This window comes from Dromiciops gliroides, chromosome 5 (assembly GCF_019393635.1).
Source record: "Dromiciops gliroides isolate mDroGli1 chromosome 5, mDroGli1.pri, whole genome shotgun sequence".
Taxonomy (NCBI): Eukaryota; Metazoa; Chordata; class Mammalia; order Microbiotheria; family Microbiotheriidae; genus Dromiciops; species Dromiciops gliroides.
This window is the reverse complement of record NC_057865.1, coordinates 51913586-51929301: the sequence shown is the minus strand read 5'-3', so window position 1 is coordinate 51929301 and position 15716 is coordinate 51913586. Positions and strand designations below refer to the sequence as shown.

Genomic DNA, 15716 nt, shown 5'->3' with positions numbered 1-15716 from the left:
AGATCAAGTTACGGTGTTCATTGTTTATTAGTAAAGAACATTTAAGAGGGTGTAGCGAAGTGGATAGAGAGCTGGATTTGGAGTAAGGAAGAGCTGGGTTCAAATCCTACCCCTGACAATTATACGCTGTTTGACCTTGGGTAAGTGACTTAACCTCTCTGAAACTTCAGGCAACTTGCTAAGATTGATCCATAAAGTTACAGATGCTATTTCTCCTGGAATTCCACTGTAGAAATCATAGATCCTTGATATATTGATATAGAGCATACCATCACTACAAGGACTTGACTATAGAATGGGGAAACATTATTAAAAACAATTTATGTTTGCATGGTCTATGCTCTGTGTGAGAATAGTTTCTATGAAAAAATATTCTACGTAATAATAGCCAACATTTATATGGTGCTTTAAGTGCTTCATAAATATGTTTATTTGATTCTCACAACAGCCCTAGCATATAATAATATAATATATTGTTTTATTATACAATAGTAATATATTAATATTATATTATTATATTATATAATAGCATATAAGAATATGCTATTATGCCCATTTTGCAGATGAGTAAACAGGTACAGATAAAGGTTGGATGACTTGCCCAGGGTCCTACAGTTAGCAAGTATCTGTGGCAGAATTTGAATTGTAGTATTCCTGACTCTACGTCCAGTGCTTTATCACTTGGCTGCCTACTTTTATAAATTATATAAGAAGTGAATAGGGAAAATATATGTATGTATATATACATGTATACACATATATCCATATATGTGTATATATGTGTTTATATATACATACATGTGTGTGTATATATGTATATACATATATAAATGAAACCAGCTTTACCTGCATTTAATAAAGCCTTGTTTATTGCTCAGAAATTCTTCAAAGAATTGAATCATTCTCTGGATGTTGTTACTTTCTAACTATTAGGTCTGGAATTCGCTGACCCCCAGAAAATTTGGCTAGTTCTGAAGGAAAGCTTGACCACTGGCTTTTCATCAGTATTCTCCAAAGGCAATTTCTCTGGGTAATATTAGGCTGATGTAAGTGGGCTAAGAGAATATCATCTAGAGCCTCTAGAACCAGTGGGAGGTCAAATATAAATTATACATTCATACTACTCCCCAAATTTGAAGAATGATTTTTTTCTTTTGACCAAGTACAAATTCCAATGCTCTTCAATCTCAGACTTCTTTATGCAGTTATCCTTTCCACATCATGGGCACACATTCCACATAAATGTTTTTGGCCTTCCTTTTGTTCCAGAGAAGTCTGTTTTTCTTTTTTTTATAATGGGGTGTTTACAGTACCTTATTGTAAAATTCGTTTTGATATTATACAATACTATACATATATTTTATGCACTTCTGAGTTTCTAAACTTTTTTTGCATCATCTGTGGCTTCTGCAAAACTCCTCCCAAATTCCCATTTAATTTATTTTGCCAACCCATGATATATCAAAACTGTGATGGGGAAAGTTGTGATTTGGAAGTGATAACTGTATTGCATTTGTAAGTGGAAGCAATAGGTTTTTTTGTGGGGGGAGGGGTTGTATGGATATTTTGAGGCCTGAAATTTCCCAAGTGAGAATAAACCCATGAAGGACTCAAAGAAGACTTGCTCCACTCACTTCTACAAAATAGCAGCCTAAAGGTCCCATTGTATAATTATAGAAAAGTCAGAATTTTAAGCTAGAGACAGGTTCATTTGGCTTCAGTTTTAGATCGAGGTGCAAAAGATCAAAGTCAAATCAAACAAGCGGCTTCTTACTGTTTCCTTCAACACATTGCCAGGCACGTAGTTGGTGCATTATAAATGCTCATTAAATTGAATTCTCTATGAATGCCCAATATTCTATGCCAATTGAATGTGTTGATACTGTGCTGCAGTAAATTCCGGACATTTACTCAAGTTTGATTGTGTTCTGAGATTTTTTTCCAGTCCAGTTTAATAAGAATGATGTTTTAATATTTTGTTGTTTGTTTGTTTGTTTTTTCCAGTTTGGCAAAACAGATTTAATGGCAGTCACTTTAGCCCAATCATTAGCACATAATCTAGGTATTTTCTCGGACAAAAGAAAATTAGCGAGTGGTAAGTTTTTAAAAGCTATATATTGGTATCAGTAACACTTTAAATATAACTTTGTTTGGAAGTAACTGTTATAAGTTGAAATTTGGAAATGGGGTACTAGAATTCAGATGCCCACCTGAAAGTGTTAGACGTAGCAAATTAAGTAACTGGGTGGGTTATGGTCTTTGGTAAAATAGTCGTCATCAATTTTTATGATATGGTAAAATAAAATGAAGTCATCCCGCTAGAATAATAATATATGTCTCTTATATTGATAAGTTCACAGAAACAATGTAGAATCATAGATAGAAAGCTGGCCATGAAGCCAGAAAGAACTGGGCTCAAATCCTGCCTCTGAGACATATTGACTGTGTGACCTTGGGCAAGTCACTTAACCTCTAAGTGACTAGGGAACTCTCTATGACTATAAGTTTCAGTAAAGATGCCAACCTGCATTGGTAAAGGGACTTTTTTCATCTGGGAGTTCTGTTTACTAATGAAATGACAGATCTAGTCTCTATTCCTACCCTACAGAAAATTTATAATAGAAGTGAGTGGGGGTGACTTTAAGAGTAAAATAGTTAGGCTGCTAATTTTCCAAAAATTGAATGGACAATCCTAGCTATGTGGTACCAAGGCATGAGGGGTGTGTGTGTATACATACATATATACATATATATATGCATATATGTGTGTGTATACATCTATCTATACTTTTTAAAAAGAGTTTGTTTGTATTTAACATGGAGATATCTGCAGGCTAGAAATCATTAAACACCTAATTCAAAACTGAATGCATTCCTCATTTATTTTAAAATAAAGTTATTATTGTTCATGGAACAAGTAAAATTTGCTTACTAAGTAGCTATCAAGAAGTCATATCTATCTGTTCATTTGTAATTGAATTTTGTCCATGAATAGTCAGTTTCACAAGTAGTTGTACTATGATTTACCTATATCTATATTTAGGATGTGTCTTTTCTGTCTTGGACCAAAGGATGCTCCTTCTCATTTCAACACCCCCCCCCATGTATAATTCTGATATCATCATGTTCTTGTGAAGCTAGTCCATCTAGGAGTATTTTGATTCTGTTTAACATTTTGTTAGGAATTCTAAATCTTGGGGGGGTTTCAATAGGACATTTCGAATGAATAGTTGCTTTAGTCATGGTAAAGTGAATACTGAAGAAAAGATGGAATCATAAAAAATTCTAGAATATAGTATTTTAGTTTTTCTGTGTGTAGGGTATTGGAAAGTTGGGAGCATATTTGGGGAGAGAGAGTTCATATATGTTGTTTATGAATTCACAACATCAAAAAAATTGAATAACAGATAGAACTTTTCAAAAGATACTTTGAGGAATGAGAATAAGCTAGAAATCTGTTTTTAAAATAGAAAACCCTGTAATATATCTACTTGAGATGCATTTTCATGTTTTTCTTAGGTGAGTGCAAGTGTGAGGACATGTGGTCTGGATGCATAATGGGAGACACAGGGTAAGTGATTTCATTTTTTATACTAGTAAAGTATATTAGTAATAATAAAACAACAATATTACTTTCATAAGTATTCCATTCTGATACTCACTAACCAGAATTAGGATAACTCCAGAAGGAAGCCTCACCATAGATATTTATGGGAAAATGAATATTGAGCTTAAAGTATCGTCTCCATGGAGATAACTCAGGGATATATACATCCAGTTCCAGGTGCTTTCCTGAGCTTCAGTCCCAAATTACCAAACTGCCTGTTTCAAGCCAGATATCTCAGAGACATCTCAAACAACACATCCAAAACAATCCATTATCTTTTCTTCTAATCCTACCCCTCTATCAAACTTCCCTATTTCTTTTTTTTGGGGGGGGGGGGGAGAGAGTCTTTTTTTATTGAATAGAATTTTATTTTCCAAAATATATGTAAAAACAAATTTTAGCATCAATTTTTAAACTTCCCTATTTCTGTTAAGGGTATCATCATGCTTCCAGTCACCTAGGTTTGTAACCTCTGAGTCATCCTTGGCTCCCTGTTGCATTTATCCAACATATCTATTCAGTTGCCAAATGTCGCCATTTCTACCTCCATGCTGTTCTTCTAATCCAGCTCCTTTCTACTTAAACCACCATCACCGTGGTTAAGGCTCTCAACACCTCTTGCCTTGGCTATGGCAATTGCCACCTAATTAGTCTCCCTGACTTATGCTGTTCCCCATTCCAATCCATCCTCTCCCCTGGTACCAAAGTCACTTTTTTAAAACCCACATTTAATCACTCCTTTGTTAAAGCAGCTCTGGTGGATCCCTGTTTTCTCCAGAACAAAGTGTAGACTCCTCTCCTTTTGCAGCCTGACTTCAGCCTATTTCTCCAGCCTCATTCTACATTTTCCTCCTTCCTATACTCGGCAATCCAGCCAAACTGGACTTCTTTCTGCTCCGCACAAAAGATTCTCCATCTCTCATCTCAATACTTTTGGGCTGACTGTTCCTTGTGACTGGGCTGCCATCCTTCCTTATCTCTGTCCCATGGAAACCCTCACTTCCTTCAAGATTCTGCTTAAACACTATCTTCTATATGAAGTCTTTCCTGATGCTCCCAACTTGAAGTTCCTTCCCCCGATAACCTTGTATTTAACTTCCTTTTATTTACTTTGTATGTAGCCTGTATATATTGATTTTAACATATAATTCTACATGTACATGTTATCTGTCTGCTAGAATAACTAAAAAAAAATTTAATGCAAATTCAGAAACATTTAATGATAACCCACCATATGTGGGAGCACTGTGCTAGGCACTCTAGAGGATAGAAATAAATAGGGTCTGCTCTTATGCCTTTTAAAGCCTATTTAGAGAAATAGAAAAGGCAGGAAGGAAACACGCATTTATCAAGCTTTGTACCAAACACTGTGCTACCTAATCACTGTATAAACATAGAATTATCTCATTTTATCCTCACAACAGTCCTAGGAGATAGATGCTCTTCTTATCTGTATTTTATAGAAAAGGAGACTGAAGCAGGCAGAAGTTAAATGATTTGCCCATCGTCACACAGCCGGTAAATATCTGAAGCTAGATTGGAACTCAGGGCTTTCTAACTCCTTGAGCATCTAGGTGGCATAGTAGATAAGAGCACAGCCCTGGAGTCACTCACTCAGACACTACCTGTGTGACCCTGTTTGCCTCAGTTTCCTCAGTTGTAAAATGAGCTGGAGAAGGAAATGGCAAACCTTTCCAGTATCTTTGCCATGAAAACCCCAAATGGGGTCACAGAGAGTCAGACACAACTAATCAACTAACAACTTCCTAACTCCAGGCCTAGCATTGTATCCACCATGCCACCTAGCTATCTCATTGTCAGAGATAGAAGAAAAAGCAAAAAAGCAATGTAAAAGATAATAACAGTAGTTTGTGTTATTACAAATGATTAATAGACACAGAAAGATCAATAAAGTCTGTGAGGATGTGAAAGATTTCTGATCTTGCAATTCAATCACATGAGCATGCATTAAATACCTGCTATTTGCAAGGAACTGTACTAAGAACTGACTGAAGTTGCAAAGACAAAGCAAACACTACTTTCTGATCTCAAGGAGTTTGCCTTCTCCTGAGGGGAGACGGAAGGGTTGAAGAGTATACACCACATATATTTTTAAGTATTCAGTTGTTGTTCAGTCATTTTTTTCAGTTGTGTCTGACTCTTCATGACTCCATTTGGGACTTTCTTGGCAAAGGTACTGGAACAATTTGCCATTTCCTTTTCCAGCTCATTTTATAGATGAGGAAACTGAGGCAGACAGGGATAAGTGACTTGCCCAGGGTCACACAACTGGTTAAGTGCCTGAGGCAAGATTTGAACTCAGGAAGATGAGTCTTCTAGACTCAAGGCCCAGCGTACCACATACTATGGCACCACGTAGCTGCCCTAGATAAGTGCATATGGGGTGATTTGAGGAGTGAGAGAAGATTGATAATAGGGCAATTATGGTGGTAAATGTGCTGAGTGTTGAAGGATACTTAGGAATTTAAAGAGCCCAGATAAGGAGAGAATGCATTTCAGATATGAGGAGACAACCTGTGCAAAGGGATGGAGATGGAAGATGGAATGCCTTGGTCTTTTAAAGATAAATATGGTATAGTCACACTAAGAATATAAGAGAATGTAGAATTACTGAAATGTTGAGGGATGAGAATCAGTCCTTGCATTTTAATTATAAGCATCTATGAAATGAGATCAAGGCAACATTACAATTTTCAGGAGAGATTGCTCTGGAATAAATGAGCCTCCTTCTCTCTGGGGTGAGGGCATATGTGATGGGGCAGTTCTCCTGAAGCAATTTGGTTTTCATGTAAACCGTTAAGAAAAGCTTACTCCTTTCATGCAAATATAGCTCATACAGCTTAAATGTACCCTGGATGAATAGAAGTTGTCTTTTTCTTTCACTTTTTAAGCAGAATGTCAGATAAAACTATTAGCAAGGGAGACCAAAGGTGCCCAGCGATTGATTTTCTTGTTTCTTTCCAGCTATTACCTCCCGAAAAAGTTCTCTCAGTGCAATGTTGATGAGTATCACGACTTCTTAAATAATGGAGGTGGCGCCTGCCTCTTCAATAAACCATCAAAGGTAATCAAACAAGTTCCCTTTGCAGAGTGCAATGCTGAACCACTTACTTTCCATCCTTCTGTGTCTTCAGAAACATTCATTCAAAGACATAGAACTCCATAGGTAAAAGATTTCTGGTAGAGTCAGAAATCCTCATTGTCTAGACAAGGTAAGTTACCAGTATCATCCTTTCTAGACTTGCTTGCGCTGGAACTGGACATATAACTATGTGAGGAAGGAATTAGATATAACCTGGGAAAGGTTCATAAATGTAAAGGATGGGGCAAAGACCTATTTGGATTTGACTGGATGTAATTGTATATAAAAAAGGCCCAGGAATCTGACTGTGAAGGTTGTAGAAACAATGACTTTGCCTCCAGAATGTGGTGGTGTGTCTGTGGTTATCATATTTACTCATCTATCCATATGAGAGGATACCAGTGACTAAGGGTTGAAAAACTGGGGAAGCCTGAACTTCCAGAGCTGGCTAGTTGGTGGTGGTAGTGTTGTTGTTGTGTTGTTGTTGTTGTTGTTGGTATTGGTATTGGTGTTGGTGGGAGTGGTTTCATTTGGGCCTGTGATTTCATCTGTATAAGGAACTCTTTTTTTTAATCATAAAAGTATTTTATTATTTTCCAGTTACATGTAAAATAGTTTTCAACATTTGTTTTTATGAGATTTTTAGTTCCAAATTTAATGAGGAACTTCCCTCTACCAATCTCAGCATCTGCTCATCAACTTAATATCCTTAGAGAGTTTTGGTCATTGGTAATTATTGGACAAATAATCATGATTTAGTTTTGTTTGGGCCAAATTTAGTTTGGGGAGGGTTAATTTGGTGGCTTGCTGTAATATTGGGGTTCAGAAAATAATGGGAGACCTCTAGGTCCAGAGTTTCCTCTCTTCAAAACTGCCTTTTAAAAAGTTATTTCACTCAGACTGATAAGAAAGGAAATTAACAGCCTCTTTTCCATGAACAAATCAGGTTTCATTAATGAGAACAAATTTACAACACAAGTGAAGTTAAGAGAGCCAGGGACAATGAGAAAGGGGATAGAGAAAGAGAAAGAGAAAGATACGACCCACTTCTCAGATGGTTAGGATCTTAATCTCTGGGATAAAAAGGCCCCCAGGTACCTTGAATAAGCTCTGCTTCCTTGGTTACTCAGAACAGCTTGACTCGAACTCAAACCTGATACTTGCTTCCAGCTCTGCTGGCCTAAAGAGCCAGCCTCACTTCAACAACACAAATTCACCACCACCTGGAATCTTTAGTTCTAAGGAGAATCAGCTGTGCAGTGTCTCCTGGTTCAATCCGAAGGTCAACCACCAACAGCTCCTCTCTCTCCCTCTTTTTCTATCCTTGTCCCTCCCAGAGCTCTCCCTTTTCCTTCCTGCCTCTCCCACAGGAAGGGAGGTTCTTAGCCATGCTGAGTCTCCAATTGGTTCAACATACCCCCTGGGCTGTCCCCATTATAATTTGGCCAGGCCCATGTGGGCATGGGGGAACTCCTAGGTAGGGCTTAGGTACTTTGTTGGATGCTTTGACTCAATCAAATGTTCTTTTTGTTATTCAGTCCCACCTAATATACTTGACAAATCTGATCAGAGTTCCTTTTGTTTGTTCTATTATCCTTTCAAGTACAAACCCATCTTTTCTTGGGCTTTTCAAGGTTACATCTTTTCAGTCTAACCATGATGAAGCAAAGATGGGGTCCTGGAAACCACAAATCACAATTAATTCCTTACAGTTTGTAGCCTAAACGTTTGGAGATTACATGTAAACCTTATGGTTTTTGAATGAGGGCCAAAGCCCTGGACCAGATATGGAAATGAATCCAAAGAAAATACCATGCTAAGGGCATCACCTAGCTGAACTTTGTCCTAAATACCTTGGTACCGAGAACTGAGAATCTTCTCTTTGCTTATGTCAAGAAGGTTTACTTTCTGAATCATTTCTATCTTGGTTTGATACAGACAAATGCTGTTCCATGTTAAAGTCAGGAAAACAACCTCACCTCAATTTGAATTCTCAGATGCTTTCTTGTATATTTTTTTCCTCAAGACATGATTTTTAATATTTTTATTTTTAAAATACAAATGAAATGAACTCTATGAGGAGAGTCAAACTCAAGACTTAGGCAAGTCTTGCCCAAGTAGACCTTCAGACTAAAGGTCAAATGCATCCTTACTCAGATGATGCTGTTTTCTCTCTGCCCCCAAAACAAGCATTTCATTTCAGGTGTGTGTGTGTGTGTGTGTGTGTGTGTGTGTGTGTGTGTGTGTGTGTGTGTGTGTGTGTGTGTGTGTGTATGAGAGAGAGAGAGAGAGAGAGAGAGAGAGAGAGAGAGAGAGAGAGAGAGAGAGAGAGAGAGAGAGAGAGAGAGAGAGTCTTTTCCTTTCTCATCTGCTTCTACAGCCAAGGCTTTTCCTCCTGCCTAATAAGCAGATTTGGACTTTCCCTCCTTGTGGGGTGGGTGTTGAAGCATCCTCCAAACTCTGTTATTATCCTTGCTCTGCTTTCCAAGTACTTTGTATTATCAAAACCATTTTTCTTATTAAGAAATCTAAATCTCTTAAAGGGAATGAGTAAAGAACCTTCTGTTACCATGTACTTGGCTAGAGCTTATTAAGTTCCCAGAGAACGCTATGGTCACTGATTAGAGGGGGAAGTGGTTATTCTCATCAGGCATTTTGGATACATTTACATGTTAAAGTAAAAGAGAATACTTTGTCCCAGCTAATTGTGTGAATTAGATTTTTGGCCTCTGTAGCTCACGGCGGGTATGTAGAACTGCCTAGTAATCATTTCCTCTTTCATTCTATATCCCTTGCTAGGGAATTTAGAAATTGTATCACATTGGATTACAGAACAGCCAACCCTTTCAAAAACCTCAGGGAGGTGAGGGAATATAATGAAAGGAAATCACTGCTGCTTTTAACAGTGAAAGAGGCTGAGGGCTTTTTACTGAAATCGCTTTTGTCCCAAGTCCAAAACAAGTGAACAAATGTATCTTTCATCTGCATCACTTGCCATTTCAGGTTTTCAAAGCTGCCTCGCTTATAAGGGTTACTTTCAACCTGGAGTGGAAGATAAAGAACAATTACTTCATTTGTGATAGGCAGGACTGGAATTGGGGTCTCTTTGGGTGCAAGATTTTTAGATCTGAATAGTTATGAAAGACCGTGTGTGTATGTCCGAATTCCTGTTATTTCTTTAATGTGTGTTGTATTCCTGGTAAATTTTTTAAAACCCTCATTTTTAATTACAAAAATGTAATATAGTATATCTGTGAGTCATTGACAGATCCCAGCTGTGCCAATGGCACCTTTGTGACTGAGTTTGAATCTCATCATCCCTTGGATCCTATGAGAGTGATTTTTGATATTTGGGTTTCCCTCCCACAGTTACTAGATCCTCCGGAGTGTGGCAATGGCTTCGTTGAGACCGGAGAAGAGTGTGACTGTGGAACACTTGCAGTAAGTACTCAGTGGTGGCCAAACATCCCTGAAATCCCATGCCTTTCACACTAGGATAGTGGGAGCCACATGCATAGAGAAGCTGTTTAGGGTTTTCATGGAAATATGATAAGTTGGGGGTGGGGTGGAGAGATAGAGCAAATTAAATTTAGAAATGAGACTCCTGTCTTAGGTCAAAATGTTTATGCTTCTCAGGAGTGTGCCCGGGAAGGAGCAGATTGCTGTAAGAAGTGCACCTTGACAGAAGACTCCCAATGCAGTGATGGTCTTTGCTGCAAAAAGTGCAAGGTACAAGAATACTAGCTCTTAGCCAATTGATAGGAGGTGACTAATTCACTTCAGATCATGAAGAGTATGGGAAGGGTATTCAATGGGGAACATGGACATATTGTTTGAAATTAGGTCTTATTAATCTCACTTTTGTACCTAAATGAACACCAATATTCATTTAACCCTTCTTCGTTTCCTCTTTTTCTCCTCCTTTCCATTCCTTTGGAATTTATTTCCAGATCCCAGCTCTATTGCTAACTTCTCTTTGTGACCATAGAAAGTTACTTAACTTCTCATCGCCTCAGCCATAAAATAATAGGTCCATCAATGAATATTCATTAAGCATCTACTATGTGTTGGGCACTTTGCTAAGCACTGGGGAGTTAAAAAGTGGCAAAAGACAGTCTCTGCCCTTAGGAGTTCATAATCTAATGGGGGAGGCAACATGTAAACAACTATCTATGAACAAGAAAAACAGGAAATAATTAATGGAGAGAAGGCACCAGAATTAATAGGGGTTGGCAAAGACTTCCTGTAGAAGATGGGATTTTTTTTTTAAAGCTAGCCAGGGAAGTCAAAGAAGTCAGATGGTAGAGATAAGGAGGGAGAACATTCCAGGCATGGAAGACAGTCCAGAGCTAAGAGATGGAGTGTCTTCTTTGTGAAACAGCAAAGAGGCTAGTGTCACTGGATTGAAGGGTAACGTGGTGGGGAGTAAGGTGTAAGGAAACTGGAAAGGTAGGGGGGCTCTGCATTATGGAGGATTTTGAATGCCAGAGGATTTGATCCTAAAGGTAACAGGGAGCCACTGGTGTGTATCAAGTAAGGCAGTGACATAGTTGAACCTGCACTTTAGGAAAATCACTTGGGCTTCTGAATAAAGGATGCATTGGAGTGGGGAAGGGATGAGAGAGGCAGATGAGGAGAGGGTACCAGCACCAGTGTGATGGCAGTATGAGAAGAGAGAAATAAGGGTCTTAGCTGAGATGACCTCAAAGGACTCTTCAATTTCTACATCTACGACCAGTGATCGTCCTTCTATGAGGTATTTTTTAAGCTTTCAATGGGCTCAGCCCAATTTTAGGTGAAATGAAGGGGAAAAAAAGAAGCTTAAGACAGGTGATTGAACTATCTTGGACCGCTGTATTACTGAAAAGAGTCAAGTCTATCAGAGTTGATCAACACACAATGTTGTTGATACTGTGTACAATGTTCTCCTGGCTCTGCTCACTTCACTCAGCATCAGTTCATGTAAGTCCTTCCAGGTTTCTCTGAAATCCACCTGCTCATCGTTTCTTATAGCACAATAGTATGCCATTACATTCATATACCACAACTTGTTCAGCCATTCCCCAATTGATGGGCATCCCCTCAATTTCCAATTCCTTGCCATCACAAGCAGAACAGCTATAAATATAAAAGGGTCCTTTCCCCTTTTTTATGATCTCTTTGGGAAAAAGACCTAATAGTGGTATTGCTGGGTCAAAGGGTATGCACAGCTTTATAGCCCTTTGGGTATAGTTCCAAATTGCTCTCCAGAATGGTTGGATCAGTTCACAGCTCCACCAACAATGCATTGGTGCTCCAATTTTTCCATAACTTCTCCAACATTTATTATTTCCTTTTTTGTCATGTTAATCAATCTGATATGTGTGAGGTGGTACCTCATTTTTGTTTTTCTTTTTGTTTTGTGAGGTAATTGGGGTTAAGTGACTTGTCCAGGGTCACACAGCTAATAAGTGTCAAATGTCCGAGGCCAGATTTGAACTCAGGTCCTCCTGAATCCAGAGCTGGTGCTCTATCCACTGTGCAACCTAGCTGCCCCTCAGAGTTGTTTTAAAGTGTGTATGTGTTTTTTTTTTTACTAAGGCAATTGGGGTTAAGTGACTTGCCTAGAGTCACACAGCTAGTAAGTGTTAAGTGTCTGAGGCCAGATTTGAACTCAGGTACTCCTGATTCCAGGGCCAGTGCTCTATCCACTGCACCATCTAGCTGCCCCCAGAGTTGTTTTAATTTGCATTTCTCTAATCAATAGTGCTTTAGAACATTTTTAGTATGGTAATAGCTTTGATTTCTTCATCAGAAAATTGCCTGTTCATATCCTTTGACCATTTCTCAATTGGGGAATGACTTTATACCAGGGATCATTTAATAAATGAGTGTTGATTAAGTGACTGCCCCTCCTGGGTGGAAGACTGGGACTAGGAAAGAATTCATACCTTTTAGGGATCCTTTTAGGAAATTTTTTAGGATTTTAAATTTCAGGCTCCTTCCAAGGGCTCTTTCAATGACATAAATGAGCTAGAAACACATCCTCGTCAGAAATATAGCCATCAATATATTTTCTGGAGATTGCGGCCCTTGTATACTTGTTTATACATCACTGAATGAGGCCTAGAAAGTCGGGAACCATCTCCAGCTTGATTCCTTGTTCACTACATGATCTGGGCCCCCATTACATCAATTTTCCTTGCTCTAGTCATCCCAGCTATAAAGTCAGTTGTTTATTGTTGTTTTTAAAATTCACTTCTTTGATTTATAGAATTGGGATTTCAGTGATAAAATCATTTCAGGGCCCAAGAGCAGCAGAACATAAAAAAATACACCAAACAGGGGAGCAACCATAACTCTCTCATAAAAGCCTATTATAAAATGACTTTGAAAATGTCATAGTCACTGCTGGCCCTATACCCTGTTGTAGCAAACAAGGGTACTGGAGAAGATAGTGTGGTAGAGGAGGAGATAATATTGACTGTAAAGTCAGAAGATCTGTATTCAAATCCCACCTCTGATGATTACTGTGTGACCTTGGGTGAGGCACTTAAACTCTCTGGGCCTCAGTTTCCCCAAATGTAAAGTGATGGGGTTAAACTAGACTGAGGCTGAGATCCCTATAAATATGTAAACCAATACATCCAAGGTAATGAGGAAGGAGGGAGCATTAAAAACTGAGTAGATCAGGGTAGGCTTCACCTGAATGAGCCTTGGAAGGAGATGAGGAGATGATGGAAGATAGCCCGTGCGAATATATGATGCTTTTAGGTTTACAAAACACTTTCCTCACAAGTAATATTTGTGGAGGCAGTTAGAAGAGCAATGGATGGAGCACTTAACCAGAACTCAGGAAGACCTGAACTCAAATCCTGCCTCAGTTGGGCGAGTCACTCAATTTTGTGAGGATCAAGAGAACATTTGTAAAAAAGCTCTCAGCACAGTACCTGGCACAGGACAGGCACTAGATAAATTCTTATTCTTCCCTCTCTGCCTCCCCATTAATAGTCTCCATTTTTCAGGTAAGGAAATTGACAATCAAAGAGGCTTAGTAGCTTTGCCCAGGGTCACAGAGCTACTAAGTGTTGGAGCAAGGACTTGAACCTGAGTTCTATATAAAATGGCATCTGAGAGCTGGAAGAAACTTAATTGTGACCTAAATCTACCCTATAATTAAAGCAAAAACCTAAAAACCAAACAAACAAAAACAAAAAAGGGGGCAGCTAGGTAGTGCAGTGGATAAAGCACTGGCCCTGGATTCAGGAGGACCTGAGTTCAAATCTGACCTCAGACACTTGCCACTTACTAGCTCTGTGACCCTGGGCAAGTCACTTAACTCTCATTGCTCCGGAAAACAAACAAACAAACAAAAACCCTCTCCACAACATCCCTAAGAAGTGGTTGGCTATCCAGCCTCCACTTGAAGACCTTGAGTATTTACAACCTACTAGGACAACCTTTTTACATAACTAAAAAATTACCCTCTCTATAGCTTTCGGCCACTGGGGTTAGTTCTGTCCCTGGCCCAAGGAAAGTAAATAAAATTCTTCTATATGAAACCCCCATAGGATACTTCAAAGGAGCTTTCATGTCTCCCATAAGTCTCCTCTATGCTAAATATTCCTAAATACTTAAGCTGCTCCTGGTGGACGGGCATTGTTTCTCTTTTCCCTGTATGCTTTCCAGCTTGCTAATTTCCTTAATAAAATGAAGTTCCTAGAAGAGACGGGAACAAGCATTTATTATGCACCTACTATGTGCCAGGAACTATATGCTGAGCATTTTACAAATATCTCATTTGATCTTCACAACAGTCCTTGGAGGTGGGAGGCTATTTTTATCCCCATCTTGCAGTTGAGGAAACTGAGGCAAACAGAGATTAAGTGATTTGTCCAGGGTCCTATAGTTAATAAGTATCCAAGAGAAGATTTGAACTCAGGTCTTCCTGACTCCAGGCTCAACACTCTATCTGTATATTCATATACCTCTCCTAATTGTATGTATGGTCAAACTCTGGACTACCCCTGACCATCAGATCCCCTTGAAATGATTTTGTAATAGATGAAAAATTCTTAGTTACATCTGTAAAATACATAAAATACCTCATACAGCCTGTAAAAGAAAATTTTCTAAAAAGCATGTTCTATTATAACAGTATTTGACCCTAAAATAATCTGACTTTCACAGAGCTTCATTGTAATATCAAAAAGTAGCTGTCTCCAAAAAGTAACCAAGGCATCTTCATTTTGGTATTTGAGATAAAGCTGTTCAATTCTTCTACCACTATTTACATTGAAAGTCTCCAGGGGTTTTCAGCCATTTTTCTTTCTTCTTTTAGTTTCAACCTATGGGAACTGTATGCAGGGAAGCAGTGAATGACTGTGATATCCAGGAGACGTGTACAGGAAACTCCAGCCAGGTAATTTTCTTAATTACACTTTTCTCCAAATCTGAAAGAAAAAGAAAGAAAAGAAGGGAGAAGGAAGGAAGGAAGGAAGGAAGGAAGGAAGGAAGGAAGGAAGGAAGGAAGGAAGGAAGGAAGGAAGGAAGGAAGGAAGGAAGGAAGGAAGGAAGGAAGGAAGGAAGGAAGGAAGGGAGGAAGGGGAGGGAGGGAGGAGGGAGGGAGGGAGGAAGGGAGGAGGGAGGGAGGACAGAGAGAGGAGGACAGAGAGAGGGAGGGAGGGAGGTAGAAAGAAAGAAAGAAAGAAAGAGAGAGAGAGAGAGAGAAGAGAGAGGAGAGAGAGAGAGAGAGAGAAAAAGGAAGGTAGGAAGAAACAAAGGAAGGAGGGGAGGGAGGAACAAAGGAAGGAAAAAAAGAGTGGCACTCAGACAAGGTCTTTCATGGTTACCTTCATGCACTGGTCCCCCAGAAAAATGTAAACCAAGGAGACTCTCATGTTCCTCTCTCAAGTGACATCCAATTCGATCTATTTTAGTCATTCCTCAGCAATCCTGGTTTCAGCTAACAGCCTGGGCAAGAGAAGAAACTGCCGGCAAGTTGCTTGTAAAACTAAGGTGGTGTTC

General features: G+C 38.9%; 1 protein-coding gene across 1 annotated transcript in view; it reads left to right on the top strand.

Annotated features, from left to right (window-relative positions):
* ADAM22 (ADAM metallopeptidase domain 22) overlaps nucleotides 1-15716 on the top strand; it is a 264257-nt gene that overhangs the window by 195871 nt on the left and 52670 nt on the right. Inside the window, 6 exon segments of the mRNA XM_043968835.1 lie at nucleotides 2005-2095; nucleotides 3520-3571; nucleotides 6593-6692; nucleotides 10080-10151; nucleotides 10347-10439; nucleotides 15031-15111. Coding sequence (XP_043824770.1) covers nucleotides 2005-2095; nucleotides 3520-3571; nucleotides 6593-6692; nucleotides 10080-10151; nucleotides 10347-10439; nucleotides 15031-15111 — 489 coding nt within the window.